Genomic DNA, 22,188 nt, shown 5'->3' on the forward strand with positions numbered 1-22,188 from the left:
CGTTGACGAACGATGTCCAATGATCTTGCTCTATATGAGAATATTGTTGCGGTGGAAATTGCAAGATCGAAGGTTCATTCTTAAATGGAAGTATTAACTTTTGAGTCAACGTTGTCTTGAAAGTCTGAAACTTCCTAAATGCAGACATTAGTATACAATGTTTGGACTTAGAGTCCACATTGAACGACATCTGCACAATGAAAAAAATAGTTAAACAATAAACTAATAAACTACTATGCACATGAATTAAAAGTTTAGAAAACATATCGCTACACAATCAAAATGTTTGTCTTTTAAATGATTTGAAACTTTTTTCCAAGAATCATACGTTATAGGAATTTGTTGTCGAACACAAACTCCTATATAACTCTGCATCTTCTTTGCTCCAGATTCAACCGGTTGTCCATGTTCATTATAATCGATGGTCAACCGTTGCTCAGATGTCCTTATTTGTGCCAACTTAGACATTGTAGTTGGGCCACGTGACATACTTATTCTACTATATTTTTGTGGGATCATATATCTATCATCCTCACTGCTACTTGTTGAAGTTTCCATGTCAATCTAACAAAAAAAAAAAAAAAAAAATTACTCACACAAAAAACATATAATCTTAATATTTAAATACATATAACCATAGTAAATGACATACCATGTTTAATACATTATATATCAACCCATTGACCCTCACAGTCAGGTCTAATGTATGTGGATGATGTATCATCAATCTCAGTAAATGTATCAATATTGGGCATTCTTTGCATACCTCCATAACCAAACTCTCGTAGCATATCTCCTATTTCATCTTCATAAAAATCATCCTCAATTGTTCGTTGTGGAGATGTTAAAACAATTGACCAACTCGTATTGCGAGGTCTTTTACATAGAACACTTGTTTTGCTTAAGAGGCTAAAATAAATGGGTCTAATTTATGTCTAATACAATTGACCACAATAGTAAACCCAAACTCGTCTGTTTTGACTCCAATTCTATTCTCAACCCAATTACATTTGAATAAAATAAATGATAATCCATGATAGTCAAGCTCCCATATTTCTTGTATTATACCATAAAAGGTCATATCTGATATGACGGGCCTTTTATCCTCAACACTAGAGACTTGCATTGTGGTAGTCGTTATAATAACTCCACTATTTTGAACCCTCATAACATCATTAGGATTATTTGTGTGATAGTAGTAACCATTGACCACATAACCAGAATATTTTGCCACATTTGGACAAGGTCCATTAGCTATCCATCTCAAAGAAGGCGATATGGAATTTTTGGGTACTTCGAGAGCTAGTGCAACCTACGATATATTTCATAATATTTTAGTAGTTAACATTTAATTATACATCAAATGGTAGGTCTCTAGAGATTACCCGTGTGGACAACCACCGACTGAATGTACGATTATGCTCTTCTTGAAGCCACTTTCTACTTTTATTTTTACCAGAATTGAGCTTAGACAAAATATCCATATGTTGCCTATTATAAATGACAAAGTTAGTAGATTATTGAATAATCAAGTAACCTAAAACAAGAATAAGATGAAGATCTACATACTCGACGTAAGGAAGCACATCATTTACATTTTGAAGGACATAAAGATGAGCTTGATCCAACTCATCCTTACTCGAACTAATAAAAGAAGCAGCTGACAATGCTCTATCAATGTTTGAATTCGTTTTCTTTGTTGAAGAGTTTACCCCAATAGAATTAACACCAGATATGAATTCAGAACAAAACTCTATAGTCTTTTCAACAATATAATTTTCTCCAACACACCCTTCTGATCGATTTCTATTTCGTACATAAGTTATCAACACTTTCATGTATCGTTCAAAAGGATACATCCACCTCAAATAAACAGGTCCACAAAACTCTACTTCTCTTACGAGATGCATTACAAGGTGTACCATTATTGTGAAGAATGATGGAGGAAAATACTTCTCTAAGAGGTATAGAGTGACAACGATATCCTTTTGCATACCCTTTAACTGAGATGAATCGATCGCCTTGCAACATATAGCATTAAAGAAGAAGCATAGGCGAGTAATTGCAAGTCTTACATGTTTGGGTAAAATATCACGAATGGCTACTGGTAATAATTGTTGCATAAGAATGTGATGGTCATGCGACTTAAGTCCGTAAAGTTTCAAATCTGTGAGCGACACTAAACTTTGAATGTTCGATGAGTAGCCTTCAGGTACTTTAATTTCTGATAGTACCTTACAAAAGCTCTATTTCTCAGCTTGTGTTAATGTATAACATGCGAAAGGTAAAAATATTTTTTTCTCTCCTACTTGAGGGGCTAACTCTGATCTAACGTTCAATTCCACCAAATCTAATCGAGTCTTTATTCCGTCTTTTGTTTTACCAGGAATATCAAGCAATGTGCCAATAAGATTTGCACATACATTCTTTTCAATGTGCATTACGTCTAAACAATGTCGCACGTCAAGATACTTCCAATATTCTAACTCGAAAAGAATAGATTTTTTCTTCAAATAAGTTGAAGTGTTATCTCCACTGTACTTTTCTTTGATACTTTTCTTACCAAATGAATATTGATACTTACTTGTTTCTGCAAGAATTTCTTCCCCACTCAATGGTTTCGGACCAAATTCTAATTCTTGTGCGCCATTAAAAGCTTTCTTTTGTTTCCTATATGGATGATGGCAGGGTAGAAACTTGCGATGCCCGAGATATGCCATCCTCTTCCCTTTTGGTAAATAAGTGGATGAAGTATTCTCTCCATAAATTGGACATGCATGATATCCTTTAACCGTACAACCACACAAGTTACCATACGTTGGAAAATCATTAATGGTCCATAATAAAATGGCTTTAAGCATGAAACGTTGTTCTTCATATGCATCGTAACATTATACCCCATCTTTCCAAAGTTTTTTCAAGTCATCTACTAATGGAGCTAAATAAACATCTATGTCATTTCCCGGTTGTTTAGGACCAGATATTAGTGCAGTCAACATAAAAAAAATTTCGCTTCATGCACAACCATGGAGGTAGATTGTACGTCACTAACATCACTGGCCAACAACTATATCTACTACTCAGATCTCCATGTGGATTTACCCCATCTGTCGAAAGAGCAAGACGAAGATTTCTAGGTTCTGACCCAAACTCTGGCCACAAATTGTCTATTTTTTTCCACGATAGGGCATCTTTAGAATGTTTTAATAAACCATTTGTTTCTTTTTTTTTTTTTTTTAGCATGCCACGTCAATAAACTTGCTGTCTCTTTACTTCAAAACATTCTTTCAAATATTAGAATTAGGGGGAAATACCACATGACTTTTGCTGGGATATTCTTAGCCTTTTCGTTTAAATTTTTTTGAAGCTTCCATCTTGACGTATCACAAATGGGGCATACATTTGCATTAAAGAGTTCTTTTCTAAACAAGCAACAATCATTTCTACATGCATGAATCTTCTCGTACTTCATTCCAAGAGTACCCAACATCTTTTTTGCTTCATAAGTAGAAGTTGGGATTTCATTAGGACTAGGTAATATGTCATGAATTAATTCTAACAACTCAGTGAAACTCTTATCGCTCCATCCAAATTTAATTTTTAAATTATATAACTTTACTAATGTAGATATTTTGGAAAAAGTTTTACAATTTGGGTACAATGGTTTCTTCGCATCATCTAATAATTCTTCAAAATTATCGGATTTTCCACTAAAATAGTTATTGTATGCAGCCTCAAACATTCCAATTGTGTCATCAACATCATCCTCATCAGCTTCGTCTCTTTCACTAGTAGACATATTTTCATTGTTCCTCTTAATCGGTAATGATTCACCATGAAAAATCCATGTCTGATAACTTTGATCTATACCATTAAAAAATAAGTGTTCTCTTATTTTGTTCACATCTAAAGTCTTTGCATTAACACACTTCAAACATGGACAATTCATGACATTTGGTATATTTGAATATTGTAGACCATTTTTAATAAACACCTCGACCCCTAAACCATACTCAGCTGACATTCTATTCATTTTCATCCATGATTGTAAAATATGCAACTTAATCTACAAAAAATAATAATAATAATAATAATAAGGGAAAATTTAAAAGCATAAAATTATGATTGAAAAATATGCAACTTCAACAAATTTAGAACAACTAGACTTTTAAGATAAGCATCTTATAAATATTACCTTGTCCTTGTTATTAATGTTGTTATGAAGTCCTTTTTATGTTGGGTGCACCTTCTCCACTTTTCAACCTTCTTAAAACACGTCCAATGCAATCTTCCTATCTTCCTTCCAAATCCCCAAGAATCAAAATTTAGCTTTACACGTCAAACTTGAACCTAACAAATGAAAAACTTCACTCAACACCACACAACAACTGGCAGCGAATTCTAAGCTAAAGCCAATGGGAGGTAAGGACTCTAAACGGTAACATATGGAGATGACAAGCATGAACCATTAACCATGTTACGTATAAATTAGATCGACGGAAGAGAAAAAAGGCCTACTGCACGAAGCTACAAAAGATTAATGAAAATAATGTTCCTTACTAAAGTGCAGGATAATCAGTGCCTTAATTTCTTATTTTCTTATATAGGAACCATATTGCTCAACTTGAATAACAAAAAATAGAGGATCAAAAGATGGATTGGTTAGATATAAAGAGTTATTAAACCATTTGTAAATTATAAGTAAATGTAAACACATGAAAGTTTCCAGAATATATAGTGGATGAGTAACAGAACAAAGCAACATAAACATGGATAACACATTGGTGTTCTTAGTTCGACTATTTTTAGAACATTTGTTCAGCCTTTCTTTCATTCATCGTGATTCATGACACTATTGTTTGTGTAACAATGCACCGTCTAATGAAGTTTGAGGTTAAATGGCTAAACAGTAGTATAGTTTTGACAGAAATTTCTTTTAGTTAAACAACAGTATAAATCTGCTATGAAGAAGATAAAACCAAAATTTCTCAAATGGATACAACAAGACAAGCTATTCTTTTGGTGGTTATTAGGTTCGATGACAAAAGAAAATGTCGTTCAAATATTCAACTATCAAATGACAGAGGAAGACAACCCCACCTGAAGGCAAACAAAAATGTTGTTCAAATATACCTGCGATGGAGAAGCTTGGATGATGAGCTCGTTTTCGATGACCGCCTGATGAAGACAACCCCACCTGAAGGCAAACGGCCGACCAACAACTACTGAGAGAGGAGAGAGTTTGTTTGGGTAGGCAAACGGCCGATTGAGGGTTGCAGTACATTTGATAAAGTGAGAGAGCTGAGGGATGAAATTTTAGGGCACGCGCGCGCGAGAGGGAAATCAAAATTTGATAGATTTGAAAAAAAAAATAATAATGGGAGGCCTTCAATGTCGGTTTTAAACCGACATTGTAGGCCATCTTCAATGTCGGTTTGATCCCTTTTTTTCAACCGACATAATACATCCGATAATACTATTTTCAACCGACATTGAAGCCCGAATTTCTTCTAGTGGTTTCACCTACCATCAGGATAACTCTAATAAAATTTTTTCCAAAATTCTTTTAAAATCCGACGCCTCGTCTATACTGTCGAGATAGACACTATCTCCCGACGCCGTAATTTTACCGTCGAGAGAGGCCAACAAATCGTCGATGATCCAAGAGAACGACGTTGGGAGAGCTGACTTTTCCCGACGCTATTCCAATTTTTGTCGGAAGATGATTTTTTCCCGATACCACAAAAAAACGTTGGGAAAAATAAGCTCTCTTGATGCTTTTTTCTGGGTCGCAAAAAATTTTGTCGAGAAAAATCAAAATTATTGTAGCGTGGACTAAATGAGTATTATACTTTTACCCAGATTGATGAGCATGACAAATTAAAAATCCAAGTCGTTGGATCGAAATTGAGGAAATCGATGTAATTCAGTCAAAGGAAGTATTAGTGGTCGTTGGTTTGGTTGAAGATCGATCGGCCGATTTAAATAAGTAAATGATTAAATATTTTAATTTTTTTAATTTAGTTTTTCTGAACACCAACTTTAAGTCCTTCCCCTCGTTTCTTTTGGTTCCAACCTGGCGACACGCACACTAGGGCACCTATCTCGTTTACTCATTTGACAAGCTCCTCCTTTGTTTAGTCACCGATGGCCGCCCATAGCCACAAAACACCTTTGTCCGTCGTCTCTCTATTGTGTCTCCGCCAGCCCAGTCGCTCGTCTCCGGCAACTTAGTTTTGTGTTTTGTTTTTTAAATAAAGCTTTTAACACATCATACAACAAAATTTTAAAATATATAAAGTTTATATTAATTTATATTTCTTAAAAAACGAGTTTAAAATGTAAAATTATAATAATTATTACATTTATTTAAAGAGAAAATGGCTTGGAAAAAACACATAAAATAGTTATGAAAATAGTTCAATTACTTCTTTGAAAATAATAATACTTTAAACCGACTGGTCGAACGTTAATTTGCGACAATTTCTTCTCAAGATTTTTTGTTTTTTTTTTTTTGTTGGAAAACCGACTATGGTTGGTCGGGGTCGGTTTTTTTCTTTTGTTTTATTTTCTTAAAAAAAAAAATAACTTCCACTAAGTGATGATAACCCTACCTTGTACAACTCATTTTCTAAGTTTTAAAGAAAAATAAATTACAAAATAGACAACAACCACAATAAATAAATAAACATAGATATATCTATTATAATAGACCTTAATGAATTTTAATTTATGTAATTAATTTCCCCATTTAATTAAAATTGTTGTATGCAAAGGGCAAAGATCTATGTTTTGGACTTCTAAAGATATTTGTCTATATAATTAGAAAAACATATTTATCATCCATCTATTTTTGACCTTTAGGATAGAAATTTTAAATTAAGAGGTTATTAATCTATCATCATATGTCCATTGTGACAAAATTGAAGAGGTTTGACACTATAATTATTTATTTATTGCATGATTTGGCGAGGTTAATTACTGGTTAATAATTTTATTAATTTTTATGACGTACGTAAGGAAACACACATATATGTACAAATAGAGATTTTATGCGATCAAGACTATATTAGAAAAGATTTTCCTTTTGTGATTTTGGAAATTGAAATTATCTCATTTAAATATAGCGGGATTTTCAAAAACAGAGAAAAATAAGGAAAACTATTTACATAAAAGAGCAAAATTTAAACTTTTTTATAGAGATTGATAGTGATTGATAGAAGTATATTAGTGTCTATCAGTGATAAAAACTAATAGAAATTTATCATTGATATACACTATAGAAGCTATTAGTATTTTTTTTCCTTTTATTATTTCTATAAATAGTTTGACATTTTTTCAATCTGTGAAAATTCCTCCTTTATATATATAAATATATTATGTTTGTTTGATGTGTAATTAAGATGATATGCAGTATGAAATGATATGATAATATGATATGAATTTAGAAATTTTTACCTAATTTTTTTCCTTTCTTGGTTGACATATACATCTGTTTGATATTCCATTTTATTTTTAATTTTCTAATTTATGTTTCTTCCTATTATTTCTCAATTTACGTACTATAATTTTCGTCTTTAAATTCTAAAAACAAAAACAAGCTTTTAAAATTACTTTTTTTTTTAATTAGATGTTAAAATTTGGATTTTCTTTTTTTTTAAAAAAAAACAATGGTGAAAAAGAAGATAACAAAATAATAAAACCTATAGATGGAAATACTATTTTACAAGTTTAATTTTTAAAAACTAAAAAGTAAAATATTTACAGGGATTAAATTTATCTGGTTTCATTTTTTCTCTAATATTTTCTCAAAACCCACCGATTTTTTTTTTTTTATTTTATTTTTATGTGGGCAGGAAGTTTTAAAATAATTAGCTCCATCTTCCAATTTGAGTATAGATCAACTTGGCTTAGGTGGCACATATCCTCGACTATGAGGTCAAAGATTTAAATCTATTAGCCCATATGTTGTTGAATTTTAAAGGAAAAAAAAAAAAAAAAGATCAACACGAGCATAATTTAGTAGATAAAACAACAAATGTTATTCTAAAAATTGATGGTTCAATCATCCGTTTTATAGTTGTTGAACTAAAACAAAATTAAATGAGTTGTTCTTAAAAATAGTTTTTAAGAGTGTTTTTGTTTCTCATTCTCAAGAAAATCCCATATGGGTGTTGTTTGGTATTGATTTTTCATAAGCCAAAAGAAAGAAAAAAGAAAAGGTCACATATAACTAAAAAATAGTACAATAATTAAACAAAAGAAAAAAAAAAAGTGATGCACAGAATTTCAATAAAGGGAAGCCGTGTTAAAGCTAACTCATTTTACTCAATGTCTACGTTGAAATTGAACAAGTATGCCCTAATTTTTTACACCCACGAGAGATTGTCTTCTCATATATGATTTCTTTTTTCTTTTTCTTTTTCTTTTTTTTTCCTTTTTTCTTCTTTTTTCATAAATAGACCAATAAAAACTTTTTTATTTGCACCAAATTCCATGTTCAAAAAAGCTATATAAGCAATACTTTTCTTTTTGTTCGTGTGTATCTTTATTCTCTCTCTCAAACCTAAATGGTTGACATTATTCATCTCTTTCAAAAATTAAATGATTAAGAATTGAATAAAAATTTCTCCTTATAACCAACTTATTTCTATTATTATTAAAAGTTGGTGTACGAAAACGACTCATCAATACATCAATTACGAAAATTTTAATTGATGTTAATTACTACTCGTTATGGATTATAAATCATTACGGCTTGACCTAATGGTAAATAGGGTGCTTGCCTTGACCTAGTGGTAAATAGAAAACAAAGATTTTCTACCACTACTCGGCAACTACCATATCCCTCAATTGGATGGTTTTTCTCTAAGCCCTTTTGCTACCCTTTGACTATTTTGTTTGCACTTGTTTGATATTTTTTCATTTGTTTGTTTATTATGTTGTTTGGTAAGTAAATAACTCTTTGCTCTCTCTCTATGCTCCTTATTGGGTAGATGATATGATGAGAATGCTAAGTTCATGCCAACCTAGTTGTGATATTCTGGTGTGCCTACTGACATTGTTATCCCAATAGTTTTTTTTAAAAGTGGTAAATAAGAGGTATGACCTTAATAAAGGACTAAGAGGGTCATGGATTCAATTCATGATGGTCACCTACCTAAGACTTAGTATCTTATAGGCTTCCTTGACACCCAAATGTTGTAGGATTGCACTTAAGTCGCCCGAACACCATGGATATTGAAAAAACACTCATTATGGCTTATTCAATCTCTTTTTTTAAAAAAAGAAAGAAAGAAAAGGATTGTTTTTGTATATATTGAATTGGAGAGATTGTAATGAAAGGAAGGTAGGGGTGAAAAAAAATAAACAATATTAAAAGGTGGAGAGAAAAAAACTGACAACTACTTTGTTCCCACTTTGAGAGAAGCTTCCCTTTGTTGGTGAAATGGCATTCAAAACCACAATTGAGAACCATTCTTTTTGAAAAAGTCACAAAAGTAAAATGTGGCATTTTAAGCCTTTTATCCATTCCCATATTTAAAGTGCAATCACTAAAGTAATCATTTTGATAAAGACCCTCAAACTCTAGTTCTTCAACTAGAGTCCTTTGGCAAGAAACTTTGGTATCATTTGACCAAAAACAGACTTCCTTCCCCTCTATAACACTTATAAATTCGATCCATAAAAAAATTATATATATATTTTGGCCATCATTTTTGGTTTCTAATGTTAAGTTAGGTAATATTTAAATTTTTAATACATCTTAGTTTGGTAAATGATAATTAAATTGAGATCTCTCGATTTTGTTTAGGTTATCTACTTGTTCAGGAAGATATATATCAGAAAGAATGAAAATTGAGACTTTCTATAGTGGTATAAATACTACTCTAATTTATTATCGGTCATATTAATATTTTTTTTCCAAACAAATCAACCACATTCAAACATCAAATCTTGAAAAAAGTTTGAATTATAAAAATACCCTTAAACTTTGTCATGAGTTAAAAAAAAATTCAGTGGAATGAATGACAATCCAAATTTCTATTCTAGCTAGGTCATTTCTACATCATTCTAGGTCCCAATTTTTGTTTAAAATTCTAGATAATTTTTTTTTTACTCAAGTGATAGTTTTGAAATGTTTATAAAAGTACAAAGACAATATAACAATTCCCGAAAGAATTAAAAAGGGTATTTGAAAAAAAAAAACAGATGGAAAAGTTTTCATGGTTTTTTTTTTAATATTTAATTTAGCCTCGAAAAATTAGAAAAAAAATAATTTTGATGCTAATCTTATCAAATTAGACCATAAACTTAAATAAGTTGGTTAATTTCTTTTATTCACACTCACTAATTTTAACATAATAAGTGTAAAAATCTTCATAAACTCAATAGTTTCAATATAAATAAAGTCTTACATGAAAATAAAATCTTCATGCACAAATTAACCATAGAATATATTTTTTTCCCCTCAAATTTCACCAATTAAGAAACTCTTTAGAGTTCTTCTTCCCTAAAATTTTATCAATTTCATATGATATGCATGCTTTAAATCCATTGAACACGTAGGAAAAATATTAAGTTAGAGTCAAGATTTGAACCCCTACCTAAGTCTAATGTGCAATTTGATGAAATTGAAAGTTAAGGTTAAAATTGATATAACTTAAAAGTCTTTTTTTTAGGACAACAAATACAAAGACAGATGATCGAACTTCTAATATTAAGAGAATAAGTATATGTCAATTATCTGTTGAATTAAGTTCACTTTTAACATATAACTTGACACATTAAGTGGTCAAACTCAAAATTTTCATTTAAAAAAAAAAAAAAAAAGATTATAAAGAAAAGATTTGGTCCTCTGTTTCTGAAAATGTAGTGCATGCATGAGAAAGGTAGATATCATTAAAAATTGTTTGTTAAATGCAAAGTGATTTCCATTACAATTACCAAAGTTTCTTCTTTCTCCCTCTCTCTCTTCCTTTTCTCTTTCTAGCCCCTTAGAAAGAAACAAAATGATGATAATGGTCTGGATTTTCATGTATTTACATGGAGCAATATTTAAAAGAAAAAATTAAAAAAAAAAAAAAAATACATTGTTGATTTGGATCTCATCTCACAAAGAGATATAATAGCTAAGCCCTAGCTTAACTTGATGGGCAAAAAAAAACATGCTTTTTCCCACCCTTTTCTTCTTTTGGTTGCTTTCTGTCTTTCTTGTCTCTCTTTGTCTTTTTCTTTTCTTTTCCTCTCTCTATTCTTTTTTTTTTTTTTTTTTTTTTTTGCTTTTCCTTTTCCTTTTCTTTTTTTCCCCCTTTGATGATGGGTTTTCTCTTCTCTTCTCAAAAAATTAATGACCCAAAAAAGAGGAAATCAAGAACAACAGTTTCTCTAGCTCATCACATGAAATTGTAATTTTTTTTTTCTTTTTTTACAATTTTGGATCTTAAATTGATATTCCTAATGTGAACTCCAAATTGGGTTTTTCTGGGCTTGTTCCTGCTGAAAGATTTGTCAATGAGCTTCCATCTGATGTTCTTTCATGGCTTGAGCATTTGGCTTCCTAATGTTGAAATAATAATAATTAGCAAAAATAATGATTATATATATATATATATATATATATATATATATAGTGTTTGTGTGTGTGGACTGTGCATTTGGGAATCAAAGGACATTTTGACTCAGGGAATAATTGAAGTACTATATTATCATTGAAAATATGAAAGGAGATTTTTACTATTTTTTTTTTTTTTTTAAGTTTTTGCTTTTGTACAAATATATACCAAAAGCTTGTAAAAATGTTCAAAATTGAAGTACATTTTTACAACTCCCCAAAATCCTCTCATTCTAATTGTGTAATGAAAATCTACTTTGAAATTGTTTGTTTTTTTAAAAAAAAAAAAAAAATTGTATACTTTTTGTTCATTAATAAACAAGATAAAAGATGGGTAGTGAAGAAGTTTTGATTTTTCATGAAAAAAATCTCTCTTTTAATGTTTTATAAGAAATGGGTAGGGTTTAATTTTGCAACAGAATTGTGAGTTTGTGACTAAATGTCATGAGAGTATAAAAGGCTTCCAAAAATAGGGTATCAAAGTGAAAGACAAAATTTCATTTTGGGAACCTAAAAAGTTTGATATATATATATATTTTAAAAAAAAGTACCTGATCAAGCTGAGAGGGTTGGTTTTCAGAGGAATCATTTGGTATGCCTTGGAACAAAGCTTCTCTGCTAAAAAAAATTAAATAAATAAATAAAAACAGATACAAGGAATAAGTTCATTCAGCATTGGAGTATATGAATCTATTTGAATTTTTTTTTTAAAAAAAAAAGGGTTCCAAAATGATGTCAAAAGGGGAGAAAAAAAAAGGCTTATCTATATAATTTTGAAAATATTCTGTTGAAAAATCTTTGAGAATTAATAAAGAGTTCAAAGAACCAAAAACCTTCCCATGTAATTTTTCCATTTTATAGTACTATGAAAAGATGCCAAATTGATCACTTAGAAACTACTAGGAAGTTTCAAAGGGAACATCTTTTTGGCACTAAAATTCCCAATCTTGTGTCCACCAAAGAGCTTTTTCTTTTTTTCATTTTTTCTTTTTTTTTTTAAAAAAAAAATTAATTTCTCGAGATAGAGTTTTAGGGTTTTCACCTCGAAGAATTACTCCACAAGGCATGAAAATCCTTATTAGAACGATGATAATCTTGTCCGCCAACGACCGTTTGTCGAAATCCATGGGTTATTGGATCACCAATTGGAGCATCAAACCTCATTCTCGACGACTTCTCGTTTTCGTACGTTATATCTTCATTTGTTGTATCTCCTGATGATCCATTTTGATCGTAAACATCATCTGAATTCCCTACATTTAAATCATATCCTAAACTCAAATTAATTCTAACGAAAAAAATTTAACTTATTAGGTAAAAGTACATAGCAACTTTTTAAAGTTCAAAGACTTATAATTTTTTTAAAGGATGAAAAAGGGTTAAATTTATTTTTTTAAAAATGTTATTAATGAAGATGGTTGAGTATAATGATTTTACCAGAAGAAGCTGCAGCAGCAGCTCTGTCAGTGGTCTTTACAGTTCTATACATCTGCAAAAAGAGATTAAGTGATTATATAAACAACCATTTTGTTTGGTTCTAAATTATGGAGAGATAGATAATGAAAAATAAATCAATATTCTCTTTGGTGAATTTAACAGGAAAATGTTTTTTTTCCTAATTTTTTTGTCTACTAATAAATATTGTGTTCTGAATAATGTATCATTGAGAAATGATAGTGTTTTTGTACTTTTTTGGGACTTCATATTCAACATTTTATTTCCTCTTTCCTCTCTCATTCTCTTGTGATTAGAGAGGAAAAAAAACCTTATTATGATTCCCTCTCTTCTCCTCGTGATCAAGAAAATCCCGTATTAGTAAAAAAAAGTTATTCAACGAGACCATTTTAAATAACCATTGAATATATTGTTTTTTTCAAAAGTCTACTTAATACAAGTTTGAGTTATTAAACTGTGTAAAACTATTCGGTAATATTATGACAGACTTGTGAATACTATCTTCATTCATTATCTATCATATGAGTGTCAAAAAATTGTAGTAAATAAAATGGTGAGAATAATAAATGCTACAAGAATACTAGAAATCCTTTTGAAAATAATGGATATTATAGAGTAGCAAAAAAAAAGTTGGGAGAATTTTATTTTTTTTTTTTTCCTTTCATTTTACCCCTCTTGGCTATGCTCCTCCTCCCTCATTTCTCAAACCAAATATCTCTTTATTTATTTATTTATTTATTCATCCTTTTTTTTTAATCTCTCTTTTACTTTGGAGTAAGGTTCAATCTCCCAAGCAAAAAAGCTGTTTATTAGGTTTCAGAAGAGAGCAGAAAAAGCCCATAACAAATCTAATGTTACCCCCAAAAAAAAGGAAAAAAAAAAAGTAGCAAGTATTGCTGCAGAGCCCTTATCACTGCAAAAAATTTATTAAAATCCCTTGAAGTTTGAAACTCTCTATCCTTTTAATTAGGGATTTTTAATTTTTTTTTTTCAAGTACAATAATAATGCAAAACTTTCTTCATAATCTTACCAGCTTGCTACCTACCCCAGCTTACTTCTAATTATTTTAACAATATCAAGAAAAATTTGAATTTAGCCATATTGAGTTTTTCTTTTAATTAAAAAAATGGTTTTTTTTTTTTTTTTGTTTTGCATAAATGAAGCTATTAATTTAAATTTACCTGCAAATGGGACTTGACATGAGCCAAGGTGAGATCTTTGACATCCATGAGCTCAAGAACTGATTTTGGTGTTGCTCCTTAATTATCAAATCCCACATGGAAAAACAAAAATAATGAAGAATTTTCAGATACAAAATCAAAAAAATAGTTGAATTTTTCATGTCTAATATGAGAGAGATTTTTTTAAAAAAAAAAAAAAAACTTTTGGAAAATTCTTTTTTTCTCTCTTCTTTTGCCTGTTGGTAAAAGTTGGAAAGCAAGGAAATGAAATGAACAAGAAAAAGGGGAAAAGATTTGAGAGAGGGAAAAAAAACAATTTTTTTTTACATGTTTTCAGGATATTGTATAGTACAATAAACAAAGAAAAAGAAGAGCAGAAAAGGACAGAGAAAAAAAAAAGGTGAAATTGCAAAATAATTTTTTTAAAAAATCAGATTTTTTCTACCACTTCCATCCATCATTCTTCAAGAAATTTTAAAAAAGAAATCTGGGTCTTTAAATAAAAAAAAAAAAAAAAAAATCTAATGTCTTACAAATCTATATCATAGAGATGAACTTTTGAGAGAGATTGTGTGAAAAAAGGAGGAAAAAAAGAAAAGAAAAGAAAAGAAAAAAGGGTTTTTTTTCAATCTTATTTCCTACAAGCCCAAGCAAGAGAAATTTGAAGAAAAAAAATTTAGAGAGAGAGAGAGGGATATAAATTTTGCAAGCTTTTCAGTGAGAGATTAAAAAATGAAAAATAAAAATAAAAATAAAATAAGATCTGGGTTTTTTCAATCTCATCTCTTACAAGCCCAAAAAAGAGATTAAAAGAAAAAATCTTGGAGGAAAAGAAAATTGTAAACTTTATAGAAAGAGAGAAGAACAGAAAAAAAAATGTCTTTTTAAATCTGATTTTTTTTCCTTTTTTTTTTTTTTTTTTTCATTCTCATCTCCTAAAGCCTAAGCAAGAAAGACTAAAAAAAAACAACAAAGAGAGAGAGATATGAGTGTAAGCTTTTGCTTACTTTCATGGCCACCCAAAAGCTCAACAGCATGAACAAAACGAGCATGGAGGGTGGTGGTCCACCGCATTCTCGGCGCTCGTATGCTCCGTTTCGCCGGAAACCTTGCCAAAAATCTCGATCGGAGACCATTATAACCAAACTGACTACCACCGCCACCGCTACCCCCGAATATCGGGTAAGGAGATGAAGACGAAGACGATGACGAGGAAGGAGGGTTTTGGTACACTGGAATTCCCCTAATAGGTCTCAAGAATCCAAGCCCTTGTGGGTGAAGATCATGGAGATGGCGGTGGAAGATCCCGGTGGTACCGCCATTGATGGTACCGGCTGTCGGGACCGGAAAATGGTGAGGGAGAAAATTGGAGGCATTAGAAAGAGATGGATCAAAATTAGAAGAATTAGAAGAAGAATTATGAGGAGAGGGCAATTTATTATTATTATTATTATTATTATTATTCCAAAAGACTAAATCTAAAGGGTTTTGTGGAGAAATAGAGGAAATGGGTTGTGTTCTCCAATTAGAATTGGAAGAGGGTTTTGAATTTGTTGATGAATTTGGAGGGCTAATTTGAAGAGACAAATCTGGTTGAGCTGGAAAAAGTTCCATTGTTTTTTCCTCTTCTTCTTGCTTCTTCTTCTTCTTGTTGATGAGATGATGATTAAATCTGATTTTTTTTTGGGGAGAAATATTCTTTGATTTGGATTCTTGTAGCTAAGAACAAAGCTGATGGAAAAGATTGGAAGGGTTTATAATTTGTTGGGAGAAAAAGAGAATATAAGTGGATTTTCTTTCCTTTTTTTTTTTTTTTTTTTTTGGGTGATTTTTGGAAGATGGGATTTTGAATTCAGACCTAATATTTGTGATGGGAGAGAAAGAAAGAAAGAAAAGAGATTTGTGGTATTGTGTTTTGAGATGGGGTTTGGATGAAATTTAAGAGAGTAGTTGAAGAGATTTGAGAGAGAGAGAGAAAGAGAGGACAAGGTATATGAAGTGAATGGTTGTTTCTTTTGTGTGAAGTATATGTGAGAAAATGACACTTGAGAGGACTGTGGAGAGATAGTGTGTTTTTTTTTTCTAAATAAAAAAAACATAAATATTAAAATATCATTTTAGTTCTATACTTTTAAATAGATAGTGTTTGTGGTTAGTTTAAAGTTAATGAGTTTTTATCAAATTTTATTAAAATAATAATGATACCTTTTATTTAGTAAATGACACAATATAAAAATATGTTTCCAAAAATTACTTGAAAAAATAATACACTAATTTAATTTTCCCAAGTTATAATTTACAATATGTTGGGCGGAAGAATTGAGCATCTAAGTTTGAGGTTAATAATACAAGTATTATGTTAGTTGATCAGCTATGCTCATTTTAGCAAGTTGACAATATACTATTAGTAAAGAGTGATTTAAAAATTTATTGAAGGTATAAAGACTAATGGTATGTTTGGAATACATTTTCAAGTGTTTAATTTAAAAAATAGGTCATTTTGGAAGAAATTAGAGTGTTCGACAACCACTCAAAATAGTTTTATAAGTGTATTTTCAATAATTTTTGTCAAAAATGTTTAGATAAAAATGAGTTTTCTGAAAAATATTTTTTTCTCAAGTCAATCCAAACGGGCCCTAAATTTGATAGTTTACCGATAGGACTAATATATATGTCGAGGATCCAAAATTAGAAAGGGGAGCAGACCTCACAATCTTTATAAGATCCATGGATTATTACTCTCATTGTTAATAGATTTTTCGATAGAATCTCCTATATAAGTCTTGCCCCTTATCTAATTACCCGTACCGTAGTTCTTTCTTCAAAGTTTTGTCCCATCAGGCATCCATTGCATCAGGTGAATTCTCGATCCCCTTTCTTTAGGGCCTGAGTTCTTTTCAATTTGAAAACTCAAGATATTACCTGATTTGGAAGCTAACTCCTCATCTTTTATCTTATATGGTAAAGATTAAGAAAATTTTAAAATAAAGATTAAAATATCATTTTAGTCTTTATACTTTTGAAAATTAATATTTAGTTTCTATACTTTTAATAAATCTTAAAATTAGTCATTATGATTTGTTTAAAGTTAGTTTTTATCAAATTTGTGAAAATAATAATAATAATTTTCATTCAATCAAGGACACAAATCTCCAACATTTAGTAGGAAGAATATTAGATTAGTTTCATTTTTAGAAAAAAAAAATGTAACGATGAACTATCAGTTAATAATGATTTTAAGATTTGTCGAAGGTATGAAGACTAAATTTTGACATTTACAAATAGAAGGACTCAAAATATATTGAAGATTCCATACATTACAATCTTAGTGAAATCTATGGATAACTTCTTTCATTGCTAATTGATTTTTAGACAGAATCTCATGTTTATTTTATATTGTACCAGAATATATGAAATCCAAACAAAATATTTGATCCAAACCTAACACGCAAGATCTATGGTTAGAATCCTTTACCCCCAATTATATTTAAAAAAAAATTTAAAAAAACTAAGAATTGTGAACTCAAAGAGGCACCGTCTTAAAAGAGCATGTCAAGAATATCATCCCACATTGAAAATATTAAGAGATCTCACAACTTTTAAAAAATACATGAGATCATATAGTATTTTAAGAAAGTATCAACTTAGTTGAGATGTTCCGGTGCACCCCGATCGTCTCTAGTATTTTGTTCAAACAAATGATACTTTAATTTACATTTAAACTTACAAGGACTAATTTGTGTGCCTGTCATTACCATTAACTTTAAAATTTGTGTCATTTGATCCATAAACTTTTAAGTGTCTAATAAGATGTTTAAACTTTTAATTTTGTCTAATAGATCCTTGTAAAAATTAATTTTTTAATTCATGAGATATAAAATTGAATTTATATCTCATATTGTTTTAGTAAATTTTTAATATGAAAAAATTAGAAAGTTGAAATACTAAATTTATAATTTAAATACATAGAAAACTCAAATATAGGAATAAGATTTGTAATTTAATCAAATTATTATTTGAGAAAAGATAGAGGGTTTGCTTTTTGTGGGTGTGGGGATAAGAGGAGAAAAATGAAAAAGGGTAGAGAGAGGATGAGAAAGAAGAAAAGAAAATAAAATAAAAAAGGAAAATAAGTTTAGGGAGTTGATTCCTTTTTACTCCACCTTTTACTTTATTTATTTTATTTTTTTATTTTTATCCTCTTTTTTTTTTTTATTTTCTTTATAAGAAGAAAAAAGGAAAAGAATTTTTTTTTCCCCTTTTCTTTTAGAGTTCAACTTTAATGTGTGGATTTGTCCCTTAACAACTCATTCTCTTACCTTTCTAGCTTCCTCTCACTCACAAAATTCTCTTTTTTTGAACTGAAACCAATGCTTTGCTTTGCTTTCCTTTTCCCCTCATTTTCATCATTCCTTTTTTTTTCCTTCGTTTTTTTTTCTCTTAATGAAGAAAAAAAAAAAAAAGAATTCAAGTCTTGCAACTTTTCAATGTTTAGACTAACTTTCTCAAAATTTTCCCATCACTAAATAATTAATTAAAGTTTTTTTTTAAAAAAAAAAAAATTAAATCTATTTTCTCACCGTTTCTTATAATGATTGAATGTTAGCGAAATTCCAAAAACAAAAAAGTTTTTAAAATCTATTTTGTTTAGCTTTTAAATTTTAGTTTGGTTTTTAAACCATTAATAAAAAGTAGATAAAAAATGAAGAAATTTGGAAGTGTAAGTAATTTCTAAAGGCTTAATTTTCAAAACAGAAATCAAAAAACCAAATGATTATCAAACAAGATCTTAGTTTTTAAAAGTTAAGCTTAGAAAATACCACTTTTACTTATTGATTTCTTTGTTTTAGTTATCTATTTTTTAGAAATATATTTAAAGCGAGTTAAGTTTTGAAAAGAAAAATAGTAATTTCTAAAAGAAATTATTTTTTGTTTTGAAGTTTAGTTAAGAATTCAGTAAGGAAGATGAAATTCATTCTAAAGAAGTTGTAAGAAAAATTCCATTCTTTTAAATTCCATTCTTTTACGTTTTACCTAAGAATTTCATAATTTTGGAAAAAAAATGAAAATTTAAAAATTACCAAACTACCCACGATAGCTTTAGTTTTAATGTTGAATAAAAAAAACCATAATATTACTGAACTAAAATTAGTTTGTTTTGTAATCTTTCTAATCTCACATATATATTGTAATATATATTAATAACGAGAGTCTCTATTCGATCCTATTAAATATTTTGGAGAATGTATTAAAGGTGTATATGCTCTCAATCATAATGGGTTCGACAAATGATAAAATAGGGAGAATGACTTTGATAAAGTATTAAGAGGTCATAGATTCAATCTATAATAACCTCCTATCTAAGATTTAATATCTTGTAGGTTTTCTCGACACCTGAATGTTGTAGAGTCGGACGGATTATTCCATGAGATTAGAGGTGTTCATGGATTAGGTTGGGTTAGGTTGAAAGACTTTTTAGATCCAACCCAATTGTTCGAGTTGTAAATTTCTTCCATCCAAATAAACCCTTATTAAAAAATGAACTCAACCCAACCCAAATTGGGTTGTATTAGTTCGGGTTAATCGAGTCATTTATTTAAAATTTTATTCTAAAAAGAAGTAAAATATAAATATGTAAAAATCTAATTTAATTATTTTCATATATTAAATTAAGTCAATTTCAATTTATATAGTGAAAATTTCTTTCTAGAATGCAAAGAAATTACTTGTTGTTGAAGAATAAATTATTCAAAAAAATATTGGAACTAATTAAAATTAAAAATCAGTATATGTACAAATAATTGTGTTATAAGTGATAAAAAATATATATTTTCTAAAGTTAATAATAAATTCGGGTTGGTTTGGGTTGCATTAGGTGAACTGATGAACTAACCCAACCCATAAAATTTTCATTTATTTGAACTCAATCCAATCCAAACCGCACGGATTGGGTTGGGTTGATCGGATTTTTTGAACATCCCTATATGAGATTAGACGGAGTGCGCGTAAACTGACCTGAATACTCACAAATATAAAAAAAATAATAAAAAAAAAAATTATTCATATATACTCACAATCAAGAAATTAGATGTTCAAATCTGGAACCGTGTGTTGTTGAACTAAAGAATATATATATCTAAGTACTCCCACATTCTTTTGGTAAGGGCCCCCAAAATCCTAAATACAACTCTAAAAACAATATTTAAACCTAACAACATTGATGGCTTAAAAATAGAAAATTTTGAATAATCTCAATCCCACTTTCCCCAACTTGTTTTAGGTAAGATCTACAAAATGCAAAATTATGGCAATTAAACCAGCTGAGTAGCTTTCCCTTGATAGATCAAAACAAGCAAAATTCCCATTTCATTTAAAACCCTAATTTGAAGAAAAGGGGGAAAAATAATTGTAGGGTTTTTTATTATTTCCAAAACAAGTAAAAGTTAATTTCCCCCTTTGTTTATATATTGAACTCATGATTGATTTCCCAAGAGGTTAAAAATGGTAGATTTTATTGTTTCCTTTGGAAATGTAGACTCTATCATAATAGACACATAACTTTGTTAATAACTTGATTAAGTACTTTATTTGGTGAATTTGATAAGATTTCCATTTATGATCACAAACTATTTTGCATCTCAAATATTGTTACCATGAATGGCATTAGTATGTTTTAATTGCTAATAGTTTAGAAACTAAATCTTCTTTTGACTTTATTAATTTGTAACTATTAATTGATAGTTCGTTGTTCATCGATTAATAGTGAGTTTTGAGATGTCTTTTGAAAAAGGTGTAGTTTCTTTTTTAACGAAAAACATTTTTTGTAAGCACTTTTGGAGGAAGAAACACTAGTTAATTATTTTATTCTTATAACTTTTTCTTAGAAAGAGGATACTTTATTGACACGTATGTGAGAAACATACTCTAGAAGAATTACGTAAAATCATGTCAATTAATTAAGATATTAATGAAGAATATCTTGGAATATGTTTCGACTATACATTTTTTTTTTCTAATTATACATTTAAACTTTGAAATGTTTAAAAAAATAAATCAAAGAAAAGCTTATGATTACATGAAAGTTGATGCGACGGGAAAATGTGTAGAAATTGGAAATGCTACGTGACATTATTAACAACATTATTTTCATATAGATTAATTATTTAACGTGGTAGGTGATATGTTAAGAATTGAACTTCTAAATGATGTTGTAAATTGTAATGATATCAATAATCTTTTTTAATGGAAATGAACGATAATAACAATATACTTGTATATGCTATCAGATTTTAATATAAAAAAACAATTTTCACGCGTCAATTTCATTTGTTATCTTATTTTTCTTTAAACAATTTCTTAATCAAGGGTTCAAAGTGAAATTGATTGAAAGTCTTGAAGTGTAATTAAAATCAACCACAAAGTTTTTTATTATTTTATATAATTCAACATTTTTCAAAAGATAAGGGGCAAAATACTAGATTGTTTATTTTCTAAAATATTTATAAATACATTTTTCGAAAATAAAATTAATTTTAAATATAACATTATTTGAAATTTTGTTTTAAATAAGTTTTTGTAAAAAATAAATATATATCATTAATTTATTTTTATGTTAGGTTATAGTTATTGATGATTTATATAAATCAACATAATTAACCTCATATAGATTAATTATAATTATAATAGTTAGTTTTTAACTTATCTATCAATATTATTTTTTCTTTTTTAAAATAATTGATTAATGGTAATCATAGATTCGTAATCACTATTTTTTTAGTACAATAGAAATAGAAGAATTCAAACAATAAACTTCTAAATCGTCAACCCATATATTTTATCTCAATTGCGTTAAAGTTCCAGTAAAATGGAAAAAAATGCATTTGTGAAACAAATAATCCAAACAAGTCTCAATTACCCAAAAATTAATCAACCAAATT

The 22,188-nt window shown here is 29.2% G+C and overlaps 1 protein-coding gene and 1 pseudogene across 9 annotated transcripts; both read right to left on the reverse strand.

The window, feature by feature from the left end:
- Positions 1–147: 147 nt before the first annotated feature.
- On the reverse strand, positions 148–3,054 carry LOC150032297 (uncharacterized; annotated as a pseudogene).
- A 7,807-nt stretch (positions 3,055–10,861) lies between these two features.
- On the reverse strand, positions 10,862–16,270 carry LOC120092124 (putative transcription factor KAN2). 9 transcript variants are annotated; one of them, XM_090307561.1, is made up of 6 exons: positions 15,259–16,270; positions 14,252–14,328; positions 13,052–13,103; positions 12,657–12,867; positions 12,166–12,229; positions 10,862–11,560 (listed from the first exon to the last, which is right to left on the reverse strand). In XM_090307561.1, the coding sequence occupies exons 1-6, from the start codon at positions 15,863–15,865 to the stop codon at positions 11,444–11,446; spliced, it is 1,128 nt and encodes a 375-aa protein (XP_090163687.1). In that variant the 5' UTR covers positions 15,866–16,270; the 3' UTR covers positions 10,862–11,443. The 9 variants fall into 9 exon arrangements, with proteins under 9 accessions (XP_090163687.1, XP_090163685.1, XP_090163688.1 ...); XM_090307559.1 differs by having other exon boundaries at positions 12,657–12,885; positions 15,259–16,248; XM_090307562.1 differs by having other exon boundaries at positions 12,166–12,232; positions 12,657–12,858; positions 15,259–16,246.
- Positions 16,271–22,188: the final 5,918 nt, after the last annotated feature.

The sequence above is a fragment of the Benincasa hispida genome, chromosome 11 (genome assembly GCF_027475165.1).
Source record: "Benincasa hispida cultivar pf3 chromosome 11, pf3_genome.v1.1, whole genome shotgun sequence".
NCBI lineage: Eukaryota > Viridiplantae > Streptophyta > Magnoliopsida > Cucurbitales > Cucurbitaceae > Benincasa > Benincasa hispida.